This window comes from Asparagus officinalis, chromosome 1, assembly GCF_001876935.1.
Source record: "Asparagus officinalis chromosome 1, Aspof.V1, whole genome shotgun sequence".
In the NCBI taxonomy this organism is placed as follows: Eukaryota; Viridiplantae; Streptophyta; class Magnoliopsida; order Asparagales; family Asparagaceae; genus Asparagus; species Asparagus officinalis.
This window is the reverse complement of record NC_033794.1, coordinates 11,452,345-11,473,149: the sequence shown is the minus strand read 5'-3', so window position 1 is coordinate 11,473,149 and position 20,805 is coordinate 11,452,345. Positions and strand designations below refer to the sequence as shown.

Sequence of the window (20,805 nt, the reverse complement as noted above, 5' to 3'; positions counted from 1 at the left end):
AGATGATACCCGAACTCATCAATGTCGTACCCAATAAATGTACACTTCAATGACTTAGCTTCTAGCTTGTCCCTAACATGGTCACTGATGTGGACATGTGCCACACACCCAAAGACTCTTAAGTGTGAGAGATTAATTTTCTTACCACTCCAAACCTCTTCCGAAATCCTAAAGTTCAATGGAACTGATGGTCCGTGATTTATCAAGTACGCTGTTGTATGCACCGTGTCTGCCCAAAAAGTTTTTGGTAGACCTGCATGTAGATGCATGCTCCTCGCACGCTCTGTCAGCGTTCTGTTCATTCTTTCTGCTACGCCGTTCTGTTGCGGCGTTCCTGGAGTAGTCCTCTCCAAACGAATCCCGTTCAGAGCACAGAACTTCTTGAACTCCTCCAAATTATATTCTCCACCATTGTCTGATCTCAGACACTTTCCTCCAAATTATATTCTCCACCATTGTCTGATCTCAGACACTTTACTTTCAGATCTGTCTCGTTCTCCACTATGGTTTTCTACTTCTTGAAGATGTTGAACACCTCCAACTTGTGCTTCATGAAGTATACCCACACCTTCCTCGAGTGATCATCGATAAAGGTGACGTAGTACGCCGAACTGCCAAGAGAAGACACGCTAGCTGGACCCCATACGTCTGTATGAACAAACTCTAGCTTGTGAGCTTTAGGTGGTCTTCCACCCTTCAGAAAACTAACTCTCTTCTGCTTCCCGAAGATGCAGTCTTCGCAAACACCGACTTCCACCGAATCGATGCCGGTTAGCTTCCCTTCTGAGTGTAGAATCTTCATACCCTTCTCACTCATGTGTCCCAATCTATTATGCCACAGATCTACACTCTCCTTGCCTGCAGCAATCGCGAGGGTGTCACTCGCGTGTGAAGTTAGGTAGAGCGTACCGGTCTTGTTACCTCGGGCAACCACCATTGTACCGTTGGAGATTTTTCACGAATCTCTGGTGAATGTTGTAACATAGCCTTCTGCTCCGAGCTGGCCAACCGAAATAAGATTCCTCTTTAACTTCGGTATGTGTCTGACGTTCTTCAGAGACCACTTGGAGCCCTTCAACTGTATTTGCACATCGCCTCTTCCAATGACACTACAGGGTTCATTATCCCCCAAGTATACTTTTCCAAAGTCCCCTGCTACATAGTTCTGAAATAGCCTTCTATTATCAGTGGCGTGGAATGAGGCTCCTGAATCAATGACCCATGAATCGGAATCGCTATCCATAGCGAGAATTAGTGCATCTTGCACAATATGAGCCTCCTGCTCATTTTTCTTCGATGCTTTACAGGTAGAAGACATGTGGCCCTCCTGGCCGTAGTTCTTACATTTCCCCTTGATAGGTCTCACCTTCGAGTTCGACCTCTTCTTCTTCGACTTTGATCGATTCCTGTTTTGGTTCCCCTTATTATGGCTTTTTTCTCTCTTCTCGAGACTTAGGGCTGAACCTGAACCTTCTGATTCATTCGATTTTCTTCTAACCTCATCGGATAGAATCATAGCTACCACCTCCTTCAGCTTCAACTTCTCTTTTCCCGCCGAGTTGCTGATTGCGGTCATGCAACCTGCCCAACTATCCGGCAACTGCGATAGTATCAATAGGGTCTGCACTTCGTCATCGAACTTGATGTCGACTGAGATAAGTTGATCAACAATCATGTTGAACTCGCTGAGATGCATCATGAAGGAACATCCTTCTGCCATCTTGAGGTTGAATAGCGTCTTGACGAGATGCACCTTATTTGAAGCTGATGGTTGCTCGTACATCATTGCGAGCGCTTCCATAAGTCCTACTGTCGTCTTCTCCTTTAATATATTGTGTGCTACAGATTTTGCGAGGGCCAATCGGACCTGCCCCAGGGCTTTTCGATCCAATATTCCCCAGTCCTCGTCGGATTCTTCTTTCTTCTTTCCTTTTGCTTTACCCATCAATGGACGATAAAGATCCTTCTGGTACAGATAGTCCTCCATCTGTGACTTTCAGTAGGCGAAGTCTGATCCGTCAAACTTCTTAATTTTTGATTTGCCTTCTTCTGCCATTTCTTACACACACAAATCTGAACAAGAGCTCTGATGCCAGTTGTTGGAGAAATATCAGATACGCTCTGACACCCGTTCTGCGGAATTTGCCTTACCAGATCTTGTGTTAAGCAATAGAAAAAAGAAATCACTACAAATCAAAAATAATTGCAAGAACAGAGAACACCGATTTTAACAAGGTTCGACAATTTGCCTACGTCCTCGGGAGCCACACAAATAATTTTCTTTATATTAAAAGAAGATTACAAAGCTTGTAAAGAGCAAATCTCAACTTGAGATTTCTCAAAAGAAGAGCCAACAGAAACTATCTGTTGTTCTAAAAGGCACGAGTTTTTCCAACTGGAAAAACTCCTCTCTCTCTTCAATAATTCGCTACAGGGATTTCACAAGAATTGAACGAGATTTTCTTCTGAAAATCTCGAGCTCAATAAATGGCGCCGCCAGAGAAAAAATTCGTTGAGAAGAAGAAAATCACGGCTTCAATCTCGTGCTCATGGGTTTCCCTTAAATAGGGAAACCCTAGCCTACAGCTGGAGACAGCTGTTCTCCAACACCGCAGGCGAAGAAGAAAGGGGGAGGCGATCTCCGATTTCGCCTGACTCAGCCCATGCTCGCCTGTGAGCTCAATCCCCGCCTGCACTTCATCTCGCCTGCACAGGGGGGCTTCGGATCCGCCTTCAGCAGCCAACTCGCCTGCAAAAGAGGCTTCGAATCCGCCTGCTCGAGTTCACCAATCGAACCTCGCCTTCGCCCGACGCCAAGCTCGCCTGTAGCTAGGGTTTCGAGCTCGCCATCATCTCCGACTTCAAGCTTCGATCTCGAGCTCGTCTGAGCTCGCCTCCACCGCTTGACCTCGCCGGAGCTCACTGCCGACTAGGTTTGGGTCTACACCCTGTTTTCCAACAAGAAGTTGTATGATTGCAACAAGAAATCCAGATAATCAGTGAAAATTTTCATTTTTAATTCTTTTGTATCATTAGTAAAATCTCGTGTGATGATTCTTAAACTAGCTAATGACATTCTAGGCTACGTGGAGTTAAAGCTGATGCTTATTATTATTAGCTCAAAGTGCATTCATACCCAGAAGAAGACACAATCTTATCCACAATCTGACATTCTAACGGGTCTCATTTTGGACCCAATCTAATATTTTCTTGCCATATTTGAATGAAATGTGCATCCTCTGCTGTTTTCTGCTGAGGCCAAACCACGGTAACGGACTTGATGCCCCACGCCCCCCCCCCCCGGCCTCTCAAAGTGATCACCAGGGGGGGCACTTGACGAGGGACGTGCAACAATGGAGGTGGCCATGGAGAGTCTTCCAATCTCTCAGCCAGTAAAAGGGATAAGGGTGAACCCACCCCCCTCACAAGTCTTTTGTAGGATACTTGTGAAGAGATAATTACTTGGAGATATGTCTACAGGATGACAAAGTTGTCATTAATTGCTTGGTTGTTATTATTGTTATTATTATTATTATTATATTATTATTATTTTCAGTGTAAATATGAAAACGTGGCATATGAGTTACAGTATTGTTGTTACCAAGGGAAAGTGGCCTCTCAAAGAGGATAATTTGCTTGTGGCGGAGAAAACTTCAAAGATTTTGTGCCCTGCTGGTACTCGGACTCGAGAGGGCACTGCACCTTGTGCTGCATTTCGAACATTAGTTAGATAATTATCTACATGCATGTAAGATGTACATGATCATTTTAATATATGAGTTAATTATGAGATGAATCATGTGTGAGTGTAATATATCATAAGAACAAGGGGTATCATTCACTGCGGGTGATCCGGACGGTTAGTAGATTCCACATATAATGTATTAGATAGTTGAATCTTAACCAAGTGAATAAAGGAGATTTTTTTTAATTAGTACTTACTTTGCCTGCACCATTTAGCTGAGATTCAACTGTAGTTAAGGGAGGATCTCATTACACATCATATGACACGTATTATTCTCATACACACACATATGCAGACATCTGAAATTTTTATTAAAGTTAGGGCCTTTTTTATTAACTTTTTTTTCTGGATTTTTTTTAATTTGCCATATAAATCTCCTTATTTGATGACTTATCGTTCAATATTTAGTTATACTAGTATCGTGTACGTGCGTTGCACGTAGGCACACTCGTTGATCAAATTTTGGAATTCTTTTGGTTCTATTAGGTTGGAAAGTGAATAGTTATTATGATATTATAGTAATTAATAAAACATTAATATTTATCCAATGAAATGAGACTTAATGCATAAAGATTAAATAGGTATATTTGTAGGAGGTTATGAATAAGTTATTTTTATCAGAAACAATAACTCTGCATAGAAAATTAGCTTACACATGTTTCTATTATATAATATAAACTACTTGTAAAGCAACAAGCTCAAGTACATTTACATGAGAGAGAGAGGGATGCCATTTTGAAATTATCTTTATAGAAATTATTAAACCTCCTCTAATTTATTATTAGCTCTTAGAGTCCCCCAATCTATATTTGAAACTTGCAATTTATATCTCTAAAATTGCATTTCAAGGCTATTAAGTGCTAGTATATTGAGGAGTATTTAGTGCAACTCAAGATATGAAAGAGGGAATTATGTACAAATTTTCCTATTTGTTATAATAATGCAATTTACAAATGGTTAATGGAGAAATGGTAACCCTTCATGAATGAGTTCCTTAATGAAGGGGGTTAAGAAGACAATGGAATAATAAAAAGTCGACAACTTTTCATATTACTGTAAATGTTATATTATATATTTATTTTTTTGAATTGGTAAATAAATAACTTTTTACTCATATTATATTTGATAATTGCACATATTTAATAATTCATATAAATATTATATATTAATGTGATATTAACATATATCATAATTATCATACATTAACTATTATACTCAAATAGTAGATTAATAGCAGAAAATCAATAATTAATAGCAAACAATTAATAATACTTTTAAAACTGTAATAGTAATCCCTTCTATAAGCATCCTCACGACCAACTAACTATATCATTTTCTAAATTGATCTTCCTGCACTTTCTATTTGTCCTTTATAAACCAATAATATCAATGTATTACCTTAGTGACCATAGAACGAAAATTAACCCTTTATACATATAGAATGAAAGCAATTACACTTATAATGCATTGCCATGGACAAAGCTTTCTTTGATCTTGAGAATAAGCATAATGCATTAAGAGATTCAACCAGACTATACAAACAATTTAGCATATTTACAAACATGCCTAGGAGCTGAAAACCAATTTACACGCTAAGGCAAAAACATATACGAAGATGGAAGGGGGGAACCAATTAGTTTATAACTGAAACAACTGCAGATTTTGATAAAATATAGGACCACATTCTCTGTCACCTTCACCAATTTTTTCTTTGCTCTCTAAATTGTGACACCGATGATTCCATTACCATCTTCTCGATCAATTTGATTGTACTCCACCAGTGATGTTACCATTGACACACTCACACTTCTTGCGGTTTGTAAATGTTGTAATTGTGTCTCCTTACTTTTCAATCTGAATAAATTTTGATTAAGAGTTAGAATTTTGGTTAGAGAAATTTGATAAGATTGTATAGTAAGAAATGCTTTAACATCCAATACACTTTTATAATAGTATAAAATTTTAAATCATTATATCTCTCTAGTGACTTTGGCACGTAAGCTATAGTATTGCAAATATGGTAAGGAATATTATCAAAAACATATATATTGTATGCTAAGGGAAAAAGGAATTCACAATGGCGACTTTGAAATCTAAAGAGTAGTACTTATGCCCTGAGAGAAAGGTAAAAACGTTCAAGGAAAAAAAATAAAATGAAACATCGCTTAATAAGAAGGTTCATTAGATATTAATCCTCAAATCTTCAATAATTTCACATTAGTCGCAACCTATGAAATTCCTCAATTGTTCCCTTAAATCCTAAGCAGTCATGAAATTTGATTATTCAATGACCAAAATACCTAAGGTAATGTTTTTTTTTTAATTTTTTAAAAAAAATTAGCAAGAGGGGTTTTGGTGGGGAACATAAACTAAAGGTGTTTTAGTCATAGATAGGGACCATTGCAAGATCTGTTAGGATTTGAGAGCCTTAAGAGCAATTTTAAAGATTGAGTGACTAATATGGAAAGTTCAATTGCGAGATCTATTAGGAATTGAGGGACTTAAAGAGTAATTTCAAATATGTGAAGGGCTTAAGAGCAATTTCAATTATTGAAGTTTTGATGGACTACTAATTAACCAATAAATAAACAAATAAAAAGTTCAAACGCCCAAGATGCTTAAAATTTTATGGCAACATTCATCCATCCCTAGAAATATCTCTCCATTTTGTCTAATAACCACAATAAGATGCAAACTTTTTTGGATAAATCTTAAGTAAATATCATAAGCCTCCCAATATCTCATCCACACAAAGCAAATGAAGTTGCTAAAGTAGTGAGATCTCAACGCTACGACCACCCTTTGTATCCTTCTACACAAAAAGAACGCTTGTGGAGGGTAAAACCAACCTCATCATTAGTGATTGAACCTAATATGCACAACGTAGGGCTCATGCTCACCGCACAGAGTACTTAAACATAAGGCCAAATTATCTCAAAATCATTGATCAAAGCCAAACCGTTGCCTAGATCTTCAGACAGAGATGCACGTGAGAGCCTGCCCACCAACAAAAGGGTGAGGCCACGTCAGCCCTAGAATCCAAGGGGGCGAATGAGAGCGCGCCACGTAAGCGGATAAGCAAGATCTTCCATGAAGGCTATTTTAGTGTGTGTGGGGGGGTACTGATGTGGGCTAAGGCTTGCCAAGGCTGACATGCGAGGAGAGTGCAAGTTGGTTTTCTTGGAGTGTCACCAATTGATGATTGAGCCATGGAGTTTTCCCTTTTAACTGTTATTGCAGATAATGTTGGAGTTTTGTGCATATTAGTCCCTTAAATCGTACATATTTTGAAATTATCCCCTCAGATAACTGAAACTGAAATTAGTTACTTAAAAAACACAGAGCAAATTAATGGGCTATATATAATTTTCTAGATAACAAGGAACCAATGTGCGTAATTAACTTAAGAATTGGGAAACTATTGCAATATATTTAACTTATTTGACTGATTAATTTCAAAATATGAAAGTTTCAAGGGACTAAGATCGGAAACCAAACTATTAATATTCATCTTAAACTAGCCCTAAAGCTACCCCTAGCTAGCACGTGAATTGCTGAGCTTCTGTAGCTTTCTCTTACTATCATGAGCCAAGCCTAATGGTACGCCTCTAACCAAAAGAGTTAGTTTTCGTAAGCCACATTAATTAGACTAATCAGCCTTTGACTTCTTAGATATGTTATTTAATGCAGTGACATTTTAAAGTATGAATGATTGAAATTAACTGTTTTTATCAATCAGAGAAACTCTTCATTTTCTATTCTAAGGTCTAGCTCTTACGTACGGCAAACTAATCCAGTTCCATTACTCATAATAAAATAACCAGTTCTACTCGATCCTGCAAAAATCCCATATGTTATGTGAATATCCTTCGCTAGCATTATTTTCGATCGGAGGGATTATGGTCAGCTTATTTAACCTTGTATATAAAATTTATCCTTCTTCTTGCGATTCATCTTATTTAAAAATGATTTATGGAGAGAATCTTCAAAACTGTACTATGATGTTCTCTAGGTAAGCAGCTCCATTCGAAATTTGAAGAGGTGAAGCCTATCAATCAATCCTGACCCCTGATTGCTGCGAGCGCTATTAATTAGAAGATTAAGCCATGTCAAACCCTCAATCAACCTTCATTAATATTAATTTGTCATTTGCCCTCCAATGTAAGACACGCAGAAATGAATTATATGTAATTAGTCAATTAGAGAAGAGACAATTAATCTCATATATTTAATTAATAATCAATAATTTAGATAGCCTCACAGTGGTAAGGTAAGGAAACAAGGAACAAGTCACACAACAATTATCAAATTTTTTTACATCTGCATTTGAAGTTGGGATATCTTATTATTCAATCCTAATCCTTGCTGTATGAGTCAGATTTGAGGAGGAGTTATGATATCACAGTTGTGCTCATAATTTTGGCAATGAAATAATATGAATATAACATGCTTCAAAGATTAAAATTGCTTGTAATTAAGTGATATTGATGTGAATTCTGCAAATGTCACAGGATCTCTTGGCTAAATCCGACTTGTCACAATAACCTGTAAAGATGTTACCTCAATTTGAACCTGGCCACCTTAACTAATTCTGCTTGATAATATTTTAACACGATGATAAATATTTTATAGCATGCAAAATGTCCAGCATTTAATTTGTATTCCTTTTGTAACCTGTACTTTAGAAAAATCCTCTCAAGCTTGTGTTTTTTTTTATTTCTTTCTTTTTTTCTGTGTACCAAGACAAGTAGTTAATTTCATACCAAACTAATTGATCATTATCATTAAATTTCTCAGCTAGGACCCATCAAACAAATGAGAACAAACCCCATTAATAATTCCATCATCAACCAGCAAAGAAAAAGTACTAATTAAAGGTTGCAAAAAGCTACAAATCACAGAGACATCAGCTAGCGTAGAGAGAGAGGGAGAGAGAGAGAGGAGAGAGAGAAAGTATAACTGCATAAGCCTGCACGTGGGTCCCGCGGTTGCCGGGCTGATGAAAGCTCAGATTGTCCTTTCCCCTGTTTCATCCTCTCAAAAGCTCCCCTGTTCTCCTGTTTTCTCTCATTCTCGAATCCCTCGACGCTCTCAAATTCACACACACACCCTCTCTCTCTCCCTCTCGCCCCTTTCCTCTTTCTCTTTATTCTTCTTCCAGAATCTCAGTAGTGTTCTATTGATTGCCTGCCGATTTCTTTATTCTCTATCTAGAAACTTTTACTGTTATATTGAGGATTTGCTACTGTTCTCAGCAAGACAACCCCTTTTTCTCCCTCTCTCCAATTTGGCTCTAGTTTCGCTATCTTGGTTAGTGAAAATCCCATTTCCATTTTCACACTCACTTGCCCAGTTTCATTCCTATTCAAGCAAAGAAAAGATTCCTCTGTTTCGACTAGCGGCTGGAGTTTTTCTAATTTTAATTTTCCTGCAGTTCTTGCTCATTTGACGGTAGTTCTCTTTGAGGAGAGGTCCTGTTGCAGAATTTGCAGGTTTTGAGATTTGGGTTTCTTTTGAGAAGGGTAGAAGTTTGAGAAGGCAGCTGGGTTTTGGGTTTTTGCAGGGGTTTAAGCCTGTTCCAACATTTCTTGTGGGCTTTCTTTTTCCTCCATAATAAAGATTGGATTTTGATGATTACCCTGATTTCTTTTCGAGGACTTCGATGTGGGTTTCGAGAATTTCTGAATCTGGTGAGCTCTTTTAGTGCCTTTTATCCCTGGGTTTAGGGTTTAGTAGTTCTCAATACTAGTCCTCTGAACTGCACTTTTGGTGTAATTCACTCTCTCAAATTACTAAAAACGACATATGTCGGCTTCAATCTGAAATCTACTGTCTTCACAATTATCTTCAAGAGATATCGACAATGTCGATTCTTAGCACCGGTGGCCGAACTTACGGCTTCGATCTAGACATCATAAAATCCCCCGCTTCATCCTCAGGCCGCTCTCCTTCCTCTTCTCCTTCATCCACAATCTCTGAAGCTTCAAATTCTCCAATTGCCATTTCCACCAAAAGAGCCCGAGCACCTCGAAAGAGGCCCAACCAATCTTACACTGAGGCAGCTGCTCTTCTCTCCACAATTTACCCCAATCTCTTCTCAACAAAAAACCTCCACAAGCTCTCTAAGCACTCAAAGCCATTCTCTTCGTTGCCTCCCTCTTTGTTATCCTCTTCTGACCTCCTCCCTCCATTTCCTGTCATTAATGAAGCGGGTTTCCTGATCCAAGACCAGTCTCCATGTCAATCTCCACGCATTAGCTTTGGGTTCAAACCCGCTAGCCCGAGTGAAAAATCCTGCATCGAGTACCAAGAACCTAGTTCACCCGAGTCCACCGATTATGATGTGGAGTCAATTCTTGATGAGGAGGTTGGAGAGGGAATAGATAGCATACTGGGGAGTCTAAGTGTGGAGAAATATGAATCCAACTCAAATTCATATGTTAATCCTCATATTGCAAGTCTTATGGGGGTTGGAATTGGGGGGAAGGCCAAATTCGGGTTTGGGTTGCGGTTTGGCAGGAATGATATCCGTCAGGCGCTTCGTGGAGCGCACAACAGCGAGTGGTGGAGGCCCACGATTGCAGTGCCAGTTGGTGACATTGTGCCCGTGCCCAAGTTCAGTGCGTTGCCGTCGTTGGAGAAGAAGAAGAAGAGCAAGAAGAAGAAGAAGGTTGAGAAGGAGGAGGTGAAGGATGAGCCTAAAGCCCTTACAGCTGAAACCAAGGCAACATCAGAACAAGATACTTGTAACAGTTCATTAGAAGTGGAGTTAAAATCTGCAGGTTTGGGACTAAAATTAAACACTGAAGATGTGCTCAAGGATTGGTCAGATAGAGAATTTCCCTTCGCCAGTGAATCTGGCACTCCTGAATCTTCGGCTGATATCCATGTATGTATCTAATTCTGCATCATATTCATTATTTTATGACTTTTAAATGTGAAAAATTGATGCGCATTAGACTAATATTAAGTATGCAGTAGGAATTCTCCGAGATTTATCAATCAAATTTTGTTTACCTTTTAGAGATGAACAAATTGGTGGATTTTCTATCTAAAATAATTACTGCCAGATCTGTGGCACCCTGGTTTTACTTTTTATCCAAAGAAAAGTTTTGCTAACTTGTGGTCCCGCACTGCAATCTCAGATGCCTGGTTTGAACCAGGAGTTATTTTGTTTATTCAGATAATTCTAAGTACATAAGTTCAGTTCATAAGACACATAGTTTGCTAAGTAAATCTTGTTATTTTAATTAAATACCTACAGTTTCCAGTCAGTATTTTCATTTCATTTCATTTCTTTTCTTTTTTTTTCCAACCCAAATGCCCATCTGTTTAGAATTGCAGAGAACACACAAAATTCTCCTCTTACATAGAAATTGTTCAACACAAAAACTAAATAACATCTGTTCAACTTACTCTTTTTATTTATTTATTTGAAGACTGTTTTGCATATGATTGGCGCACCTTAAACTTTCAGTAAGGTAGAGGGCATATTTTTAAAAGTTTGCATGTGTTTGGAGGTGTTTTTCAAATTATCAGCTTACACGGTTTAAAAACTTCTACTGAAGTTAATTTGATGCGAGTATATATCTATCTTGCAATCTTGCACCTTGCTGATTGAGTAATGGGTTTTTTGACAGGCTAGGCTAGCAGAGATTGATCTGTCGCCAGAGAATGAAGGCGGAGTAAGAGAAGCGAGCGTTCAGCGATACAGAGAGAAGCGAAGGACCCGACTCTTCTCCAAGAAGATCAGATTATCAGGTCCGGAAGGTGAATGCTGATGCAGCCCAGGATGAAGGCCAAGTGTAAGATTCACTAATCTCCTTCTCCCCCCCCCCCCCCCCCCCCCCCCCCCCCCCCCCCCCCCCCCCCCCCCCCCCCCCCCCCCCCCCCCCCCCCACGGATTGAGCCCTTAACAAGCAATATCCTCCATAAAGGAATTGCATATAATCGTTGTAGCTTATTTAGAACTTCAGAGAGAGCCAAGCTTAAAGTTTAAGATGGTTTTTTTTCATTACATTTAACTGCTTTTACCAACTAATGCAGCTAGTAATTACATTGCCAGGATTTTTCTCATTGAAAAAGAAAAGAAAATTTCAATGGCAATTATTACAGGTTTGAGGGAACTGACTGCCAAATTTCTACTCACGGACATTTACTTAGGAATATTTCTTTATTATTCATTTAAAGTACATAAATTTAAAATAAGCTATCTAAGTCAAATATGTGTTAATAAGTCTTATCTATTTATTTTCCTAAAAAACTATTTTCCTTTTTACAGACTCACGCATAGGAAATGATAACTTTTGAATCATAGCATCATGACACCATCTGAATCTTTTTTTAATGTTTTTACAGGGTAGATTTATTAAAAGGCCTGATCTTCTCCAAGAGGCAATTGAGGATGAAACTAATTTGTGAGGAGCCGTCAGATATAAGCCAACATTTTTGTGGAAAGGATGAAATTAGGCTTTCTAAGTTTTTGGAGGCACCTCAGTTTGAGGCCTGAACTTTTTTGTCAGAAGGAGAGAAATCTATCAAATTTTGCATGAATGGTTTTTGAACTTTTTTTTGGTGGAGAACATGCACTGTTTTTGCTGATGATATTAAAAGAGGAAGAGTTATAAGTTGATATTTATTGGAAAGAAAATGTTAAAAAAGTAATGGAGTACGCGTTCTATCGTGGCAGTCAAGTAGTGGAATATGTTTCTAATTTGAATTCTGTCCACTGTGGTTAGATAGTAAAAGAACCATGTACCTGCAATCAAATTCTCTTAGAGGTACTAAACCATTTCAGCAAAATTTTGCAAGCTCAAAACAATGATCGGGCTGAACGTAGAGCTGACACGGACAGTTAGAGGTAGAGGGAACGCAGACAGATGAGATTAGACTAGATTTTTGTGAATGAGGGCTGAGAGAACACTCGTGCAAAACCAAAATGATTCTCAATCTCTCCTCAAGACTCAAAACAGTCTTGGCTGAGAGAACACTCGTGCAAAACCAAAATGATTCTCAATCTGTTCATAATATGATCATTGTTGATCAAGTAATTTTGATGATAACAAATATTGTAATTTGACTAATATGTCTCAATTGTAGTGCTACTGTCGCAGACGTAGAAACGAAGAAGGCCGATCGGATATCGTTTCGATACCGATGAGCCCTGACAATAGCAGATAGAAAACAAGCTTGAATCCACAAGCCCTAGGTTTCTCAAACTTGAGAAGAAAAACAATGGAGACCAATTCTCTTGATTGAATAATTGAAAAGTTAATTTACAATTTACAAAAGGAACTAATATTTATAGCCAATTAAATCTATCATAACTCTAATAAAAAAGAAACTCAAGTCTAAAAGGAAAATACCAAATCCCAAAAGGAAACAATCAGAAGAAAACTCTTTCCTAATCTGAAATTCGAGTTGACACGAGGCGTCCTGACTAGCACCGCCTTTCGTGTCGACTGGACCTGAGTCGACTAAGCATGTCGAGTCGTCCTGCCTTTCGTGTCGACTGACATGTGTCGACTCGTCCTGTTGTCTGTCGTCTCGTCCTATCGTTTCGAGTTGTCTGCTCGTCTCGACTGGGTTGTGTTGACTCGTCCTGTCGTCATCTCGACTTGTGTTGGAAACTTATTCATGAAAAGGCAATTTTGCCTTTGTGAATAGTCCCACATCGGAAAATGAGATGAATAGTAAAGGGTATATAATGGTTCTCTCCTTATTGGGCTTTGAATAGTGTTTTGGGTTTTGTGGGCTTTGCGGTTCTACCACACACGCGCGCGCGCACGCCACGCCGCGCCACGCCGCAGCCGCACACTTTTGCTTCTCAAGCCTTCATTTTTGCACGTTTTACACATTTTGTAACGGCTGCATGCGGGTAACGGAAGCATTAACCGTGCGTAACGGTCCCTTGGATTCAGCGGGGGTTACACCTTTCATCACCTATAAAAGGAGGCTTGGAGCTCATTCAGAATCACACCAACGAAGAGGAACACTTTCTAAACTCTCTTCTCTTCTCTACTCTCTTACCTCCAAGAAATTTCGGCTACATTTTACTGGGCAACCGTTTTCATCTGAGCATAAGCTCTGTGTCTCACGCCCGAGTGCAGAGGCCGGCCGATTCCGGGGGTTTTTACCGCTAGGGGAGAGAGGACAAACTACGCCAGGGCGATAGGCGAGTCCTTAATCTTCTAGGGCAGTGATATCACGACTGCTCCCAATCAGGCCTGAATTTTCTAACTCCTTAATTTGTTTTATATTCTTATTGTTTTGACAGCAACTTGTATGTTCTGTTGGCGTCTCGTCTGGTTTAAGTTGAGTCTCTCTATGCTGTTGGCGTCTTGTCTGGTTTAAGTCGAGTCTCGTCTCGTCCATCTGTTCAGTCAACTCGGCTGCTTTTCTTCTCGGTTTGTCCAATACTTGATCTCTTGCATCAGTCCCTCCTTCTTCGGAAGAACTCATCTCTGAGTTCTCATCACTTGAATTCAACTTGATTGAAGGATGATAGTCAGAAATATCCGCCACATTAAATGTCGCCGACATAGTCATTCCTTCTGGAAGGTCTACTACATATGCATTATCGTTGATTTTCTTGAGAATCTTGAACGGCCTATAACATTTCGGCTTAAGCTTGCTGTATGTTTCAGCCGGTAGTCGTTCCTTCCGTAAATAAACCATCAACATGTTTCCTTCATTGAATATCTTGAGTCGCCTTTTCTTGTCCGCTCGCGACTTGAACTTTGCATTGGTTGTCTCAAGCTTTGTACGCATTTCTTCCTGTATATTGAAAGCATTCTCGGTCATTGAACTTGCGGCCTCGTTGACCTTACCACTTGTCGGCAACTTCAACAAGTCTTGGAGATGTCGAGGTGTCTTCCTGTAAACAATGGAAAAAGAAGACATACTTGTAGAACTATGAACAGTCATGTTGTAGGCGAATTCAGCTTGAGATATAGCTTGATCCCATATCTTTGGCTTCTCTCCACATATGCATCAAATTAAATTCCCCAAAGTTCGATTGACCACTTCGGTTTGTCCATCCGTTTGAGGATATGCTGTGCTAGAATACTTCAATGAAGTGACAAATCGTCTCCAAAAAGTCGCCAAGAACCTAGTATCCCTATCTGAAACAATCAACTAGGAAAACCATGTAGTCGAACCACCTCTTGAAAGAACAGTCGTGCAACATGTGGTGCATCCGAAGTCTTACGGCGCGGGATGAAGTAAGCCATCTTAGAAAAACGAACCACTACCACGAAGACTGAATCCACGCCTCTTTGTGTTCGAAGAAGTCCTAACACAAAGTCCATACTCAAATCTTCCCATATATCCTTGGGCACATGTAGGGGAGTATACAAACTAGTATTCTGCACTTGCCCATTTACAACTTGGCACACTTGACAACTCCTCACAAGTGTTGCCACATCTTTCCTCAAGCTTAGCTAATAATATCTCTCCTCAAGACTCAAAACAGTCTTGTCTCACCCAAAGTGTCCACCAAACCCGCCACCATGTATGTCTCGAACTATCTTTTCTCTCAATGACGTCCTTAGAATACAAAGTTGATTCCCCTTAAATAGAAACTCGTCCATAATAACACAGTCTCCTGCGGGTTGTCTTGTCAAACACTTGGCCCAAACCTCCTGAAAGTCTTCATCATCAACATAGAGCTCTTTCAAATTGTTAAAAGCAACAACTTCACCTCGCAATATGCTTAACAAAGTTACCCGGTGACTCAAAGCATCAGGAACCTTATTGTCAACTACTAACTAATGTCGTAATGTAAAGTTGTACTGCTCGAAGTATGAAGCCCATCGTCCATGCATTTTGTTGATATGTTTCTGATTCTTGAAGTGTTGAAGAGACTGATGATCGGAATAAATCACGAAATCGTTAGCAATGAGGTAGCTCTTCCAAGTCTTCAAAGAACGAAAAACAACATACAACTCCTGCTCGTAAGTACTCCACTTCTGCCGGGTTTCATTTAACTTCTCACTCAAGAAAGCAATGAGACGCTTCTCTTGAGAGATGACGACTCCAATACCGACACCACATGTGTCACATTCAAGCTCAAAGAGCTTGTCGAAATTCGGAAACGCCAAGATCGGTGCAGTGGTAATCTTCTCCTTGATAAAGGTAAAAGCCGCATTTGCTGCATCCGTCCATTCAAAAACGCCCTTCTTCTTTAAGCAATTCGTCATGGGGGCAACTATAGAGCTAAAATTCTGAATGAAACACCGATAAAAAGATGCTAGCCCATGAAAACTTCTTACCTCCATAACACTTTTGGAGTCAGCCAGTTCTTGATTGCCTTGACTTTGTCTTCGTCGACTTGGATCCCCTACGAGCTTACCACAAACCCTAAGAACACTAGTTGAGTGGTCATGAATACACACTTCTTAAGGTTGACGTAAAGTTCATTCTCCTTAAGCACTTGGAAGACTTCTCGGAGATGCAACATATGCTCTTGTTCATCTCGGCTATAGATGAGAATGTCATCAAAGTAGACGACTACAAATCTTCCCAAGAAAGGCTTCAGAATTTGATTCATCAAACGCATAAATGTGCTTGGAGCATTCGACAACCCAAAAGGCATCACCAATCATTCGTATAAGCCCTCACTACTCTTGAATGCAGTATTCCACTCATCGTCGGGTCGGATTCGGATCTGATGATATCCACTCCTCAAGTCGACCTTCGAGAAGACACTTGCACCCCCAACTGATCCAACATGTCGTCTAGCCTAGGGATTGGGAATCTGTAGCGAATTGTAATCTTATTGATGGCTCGACTGTCTACCCACATCCGCCAACTTCTATCTTTCTTTGGTGTTAATAGGGCCGAGATTACGCATGGACTCATGCTCTCTCGGAAGTGGCCCTTTTTGATGAGGTCCTCAATGGTGTCTTGTAAAATCTTCTTCTCCTGCGGGTTCATACGATAATAAGGAAGATTAGGAAGCACTGAACCCGGGATGAAATCAATATGGTGTTGAATATCTCTCATGGGTGGAAGACCATCTGGCAGCTCCTCGGGAACCAACACGTCGAACTCCTTAAGTAGCGGATTTATCTTCTCTGGAACCTCAACGAGAGTCTTCACTACTTCTTTAACGACTAAAGCAAACCTCTGTTTTAGCTCCTTTGATCCGGCTAGAAATTCTCCCTTGTTGCAAATAGAAACATGTTTGGATTTTTGATTCTTTGGGCTCTTTGGGGAGGGTGGAATTAGTGCTAAAATAATCTTTTTGCTCATCCATGCGAGCGAGTATTCGTTCTTCTTGCTGCCATGCTTAGCATCGACATCATATTTCCACAGTCGTCCTAACAAGACATGACACGCGTCCATATCCACAACATCACAAGCTACAAAATCACTATAAGTCTTTCCTAGTGATAGTGGCACGCGACATACTTCGGTCACCTTCACAAAGGGGACTTTTTTGATCCATACGATGGTGTAAGGCACAGGTTTGGTATCGATCGGTAGTTTCAAGTGATTTACCAAGACCTTTGACACTATATTTTCACAACTTCCATGGTCAATGATAAGAGTGCACACTTTGTTATTGACCGAACACCGAGAAAAGAAAATTTGATGTCATTATGATGAGTCTGGTGTCTTTTAAGCACACAGAAGTCATTGAACAACACACAACACATTGTCACCTTCAATTTCGATAACTTCTTCCTCATACTCTTCTTTGGATGTTGTGTGTCCATCCTCAGCCTCCTCATAATCCGCTAGATTGACCTTCTATCGTTGCGGGCACTCGTTGGACTTATGCCCAGGTTGGAGACATCGAAAACACTTCCTGCCCGTCGGCTTGGCATACGTATTTGCTTGAGTCGTCGGGGGCGGTGGTTGAGTTGTTGACCGCTCGGCCAACCGTGGAGGAACAGGTTGATCAGTCATCCTCTGCCCTGCCAACTCACCTCTCGCCTTCTCGACCGAGCCTCCCTGTTCGGCTCGTTTGAAAGGTAACGCCTTAGAGGCTAATCTTTCCGCCTTCAGAGCCATATTGTAGGCTTCGTCCACGAAATACACCTTGTGGATGGTCACTTTCTCTTGAATTGAGTACTTCAAACTGCCGATATACTTGGCTACGAGCTGTTCCTCGGTCATCGACAAATCACAACGTGAAGTAAGACGGAAGAACTCTTCGGTATAGGCGCTTACTGTTCAGATTCCTTGACGGTATTGCTCGAACTGATTGTAGAGGATTTGTTGATAGTCGGGTGGTAGAAATCTCGCATGTAGCAACTGCTTCATACGTCACCAAACCCGAACTGGTTGTTTGCCTTGCCGTCGCCTAGTGTTTTGAGTTTGATCTCACCATGTCGTGGCTCCTCCTTTGAGATGATAAGCTACAAACTTCACCTGATTTGCTTCAAGAATATTAGTCATCTCAAAGAACTTTTCCACCTCGTAGAGCCAATTCAGGAAAGCCTCTATGTCCAAATTTCCTCCAAAGGAAGGAAGTTCTACCTTCATCTGATATTCTTATTCCTGATGATGTCGGCCTTGTCGGTGGTATTTGTGACGAGGATTGTAGCCCCTACCTCGACCTCTGTCATAAGGCCAATCTTCTTCTTCTTCACTCAAAACATTCTCGTTCCATGGCCCTTCAAATTGGTGATCATAGTCTACTCATTCGTCATTGGAATCATCATGTGGAGGGGGTTGGTTGGGATATCATGTATGATGTGGAGGGGCTTGATTTGGGGGATGTTGATACGGAGGTGTTTAATATGGAGGAGGCTGATGCGGAGTGAGCTGATATGGAGGGATTTAGGTCGGACATGGTTGATATGGAGGGGGTTGAACTAGAGGGGGTTGGGGATTGTACAGGGGTGGATATCGGGGTAGCCTAACTCTGGGTTCGCTTAGGTGAAGACCGTCGACGAAGTTATTTTCATTGTTGAGGTGAAGGGTAAGTCCTTCAATGGCTTGTTGAAGGTTCTAAAGAGATGTCTCCAATGTGAAAAATCTTCTATCCATAGAATCCATCCTCACGGAAAGATCCTGTAGAGAAAGCTCATTCTCACCGTCACCTGTCATTATCGAGGATGTTAAAACCGAAGCTCTGATACCACTTGACACAGATGTAGACATAAGGAAGACCAATCGGATATTATTCTGATACTGACGAACCCTGATAATAGCAGGTAGAAAACAAGTTTGAATCCATAAGCCCTAGGTTTCTCAAACTTGAGAAGAAAAACAATGGAGAACAACTCTGTTGATTGAATAATTGAAATGTTAATTTACAATTTACAAAGGAACTAATATTTATAGCCAACTAAATCTATCCTAACTCTAATAAAAAAGAAACTCTAACAATTTACAAAGGAACTAATATTTATAGCCAACTAAATCTATCCTAACTCTAATAAAAAAGAAACTCTAAGTCTAAAAGGAAAATACCAAATCCCAAAAGGAAACAATCAGAAAAAGAACACTTTCCTAATCTGAAATCTGACTCGACACGATGCATCCCGACTAGCACCGCCTTTCATGTCGACTGGACCTGAGTCGACTAAGCATGTCAAGTCGTCCCACCTTTCGTGTCAATTGGCATGTGTCAACTCGTCCTGTCGCCTATTGTCTCGTCCTGTCATTTCGAGTCGTCTGCTCGTCTTGGCTGGGTTGTGTTGACTCGTCCTGTCATCATCTCGACTTGTCTGTGCTGTTAGAGTCTCGTCTGGTTTAAGTCGAGTCTTGTCTCGTCCATCTATTCAGTCGGCTCGGCTGCTTTTCTTCTCGGTTTGTCCAATACTTGATCTCCTGCATCAGTTATCCATTCAAAGGTTGATCAAACAAGCTACAAGATATATGAATCAAGTTGATCAAGCAAGGCAAGGCTCAAGACTACAAGATAAAATTGTTGTGCTTCAAAATTGCAATTTCTCACTTTATTTTAGTCAATTTTTGTTAAAAACCTTGATGACACACACACACTAGACTTAGATTACTAGGTGACTTAACCCCTAGTCTAAGTTAGTTTATACTGGTTAATTTGAATTTAAGTTATTTAAATTTTTAATCTTGACTTTTGATTCAAAATTAATTTTAAATTTAACTTAAGTTTTCAACTGATTTTTCAAATTAACTGAGATAGTCGACTGATCAGTTGGTTAGTCGACTGATGAAGACCCTGAGACTTAACCAAGTTTCTGGTCAGTCGACTGGTGGTCAGTCGACTTATGTGTCCACCAGTCGACTGATCAAGGCCGGACATATTTTTCAAACTCTTTGGACAGTCGACTGATGATGAAATTTCAAAAAAAATCTTTATCTTCTGGCCAGTCGATTGATCTCTATATTAGTCGACTGATTCAAGTAACAATCATTTTTTAAAATCTTTAGTAAGTCGACTGATGAATCCACCAGTCAACTGATAGAAATAGTTTATTACTGTTGGATTTTGATGTTCAAATTGAATTAGGCATTTTATGGCAGTTAAAACTCAGATTCTGAAATTACATTTGAACTCATAAGTTATGCCTACTGTCTATATAGATAGATACCCTAGAGTTCATTTGACAGAAACACAAGTTTTTAATCAAAATTTCATATACTCTCAAGTTGAAAATCTAAAAAATAATTGCCTTCTATTTTCCAAAAAGCTTTCAAGTTTTTGTTAGGCATCCAAAAAGAGATTCTATTAGCCACTGATTCTAAGATCACTTCTTCATCAAGGCTTATAGGGAAAAGTGTTGTAATCTTCTTCAATGTGTTCTCTCTAGTTTGAGGAAAAGTTCTTCTCTAGTTTGAGAATGAGTTTGCATTTTGGCAAGGGGATTGTCAAGGTTATGCAAGAGTTATTCTTGTAAGAAAATTCAAGAATAGTAAAAAATCTCAAGCGGGTTGCTTAGGGACTGAGTGTAGGTCTGGAGGACCGAACCAGGATAAATTCTCGTGTTTGCAATTGTACTTTTCTGGTTTGAGTATTCTATATTTTCTGTGATTATTAGTTGTTGATATAATACTATTCCGCTGCATAATTATTTTTAATTTCGCAAGAAATTTCTATAAAGCACTATTCACCCCCCCCCCCC

At 39.8% G+C, this 20,805-nt stretch overlaps 2 protein-coding genes across 3 annotated transcripts; one reads left to right on the top strand and one right to left on the bottom strand.

Annotated features, from left to right (window-relative positions):
* LOC109849868 (protein CHLOROPLAST IMPORT APPARATUS 2-like) lies at positions 8,736-11,551 on the top strand. 2 transcript variants are annotated; one of them, XM_020419761.1, is made up of 3 exons: positions 8,736-9,055; positions 9,180-10,634; positions 11,386-11,551. In XM_020419761.1, exons 2-3 carry the CDS (start codon positions 9,609-9,611, stop codon positions 11,524-11,526), a joined length of 1,167 nt encoding a protein of 388 aa, XP_020275350.1. In that variant the 5' UTR covers positions 8,736-9,055; positions 9,180-9,608; the 3' UTR covers positions 11,527-11,551. The 2 variants fall into 2 exon arrangements, with proteins under 2 accessions (XP_020275350.1, XP_020275343.1); XM_020419754.1 differs by having other exon boundaries at positions 8,736-10,634.
* LOC109830581 lies at positions 12,825-17,869 on the bottom strand. The gene is made up of 6 exons (XM_020397888.1): positions 17,680-17,869; positions 16,595-17,262; positions 15,631-15,969; positions 15,374-15,513; positions 14,165-14,621; positions 12,825-12,908 (listed from the first exon to the last, which is right to left on the bottom strand). Exons 1-6 carry the CDS (start codon positions 17,867-17,869, stop codon positions 12,825-12,827), a joined length of 1,878 nt encoding a protein of 625 aa, XP_020253477.1.

What these genes read in the sequence shown, in the direction of transcription:
- LOC109830581 (XM_020397888.1), bottom strand. Translation starts at nt 17,869, where the DNA reads ATGACCGAGGAACAGCTCGTAGCCAAGTATATCGGCAGTTTGAAGTAC. An exon ending in ACCTCATTGCTAACGATTTC is followed by an intron (nt 15,514 to 15,630) that starts GTGATTTATTCC and finishes TTACGACATTAG; the next exon opens with TTAGTAGTTGACAATAAGGT. An exon ending in GGACTGATGCAAGAGATCAA is followed by an intron (nt 12,909 to 14,164) that starts GTATTGGACAAA and finishes TGCTATTGTCAG; the next exon opens with GGCTCATCGGTATCGAAACG.
- LOC109849868 (XM_020419761.1), top strand. Translation starts at nt 9,609, where the DNA reads ATGTCGATTCTTAGCACCGGTGGCCGAACTTACGGCTTCGATCTAGAC. An exon ending in AATCTTCGGCTGATATCCAT is followed by an intron (nt 10,635 to 11,385) that starts GTATGTATCTAA and finishes GTTTTTTGACAG; the next exon opens with GCTAGGCTAGCAGAGATTGA.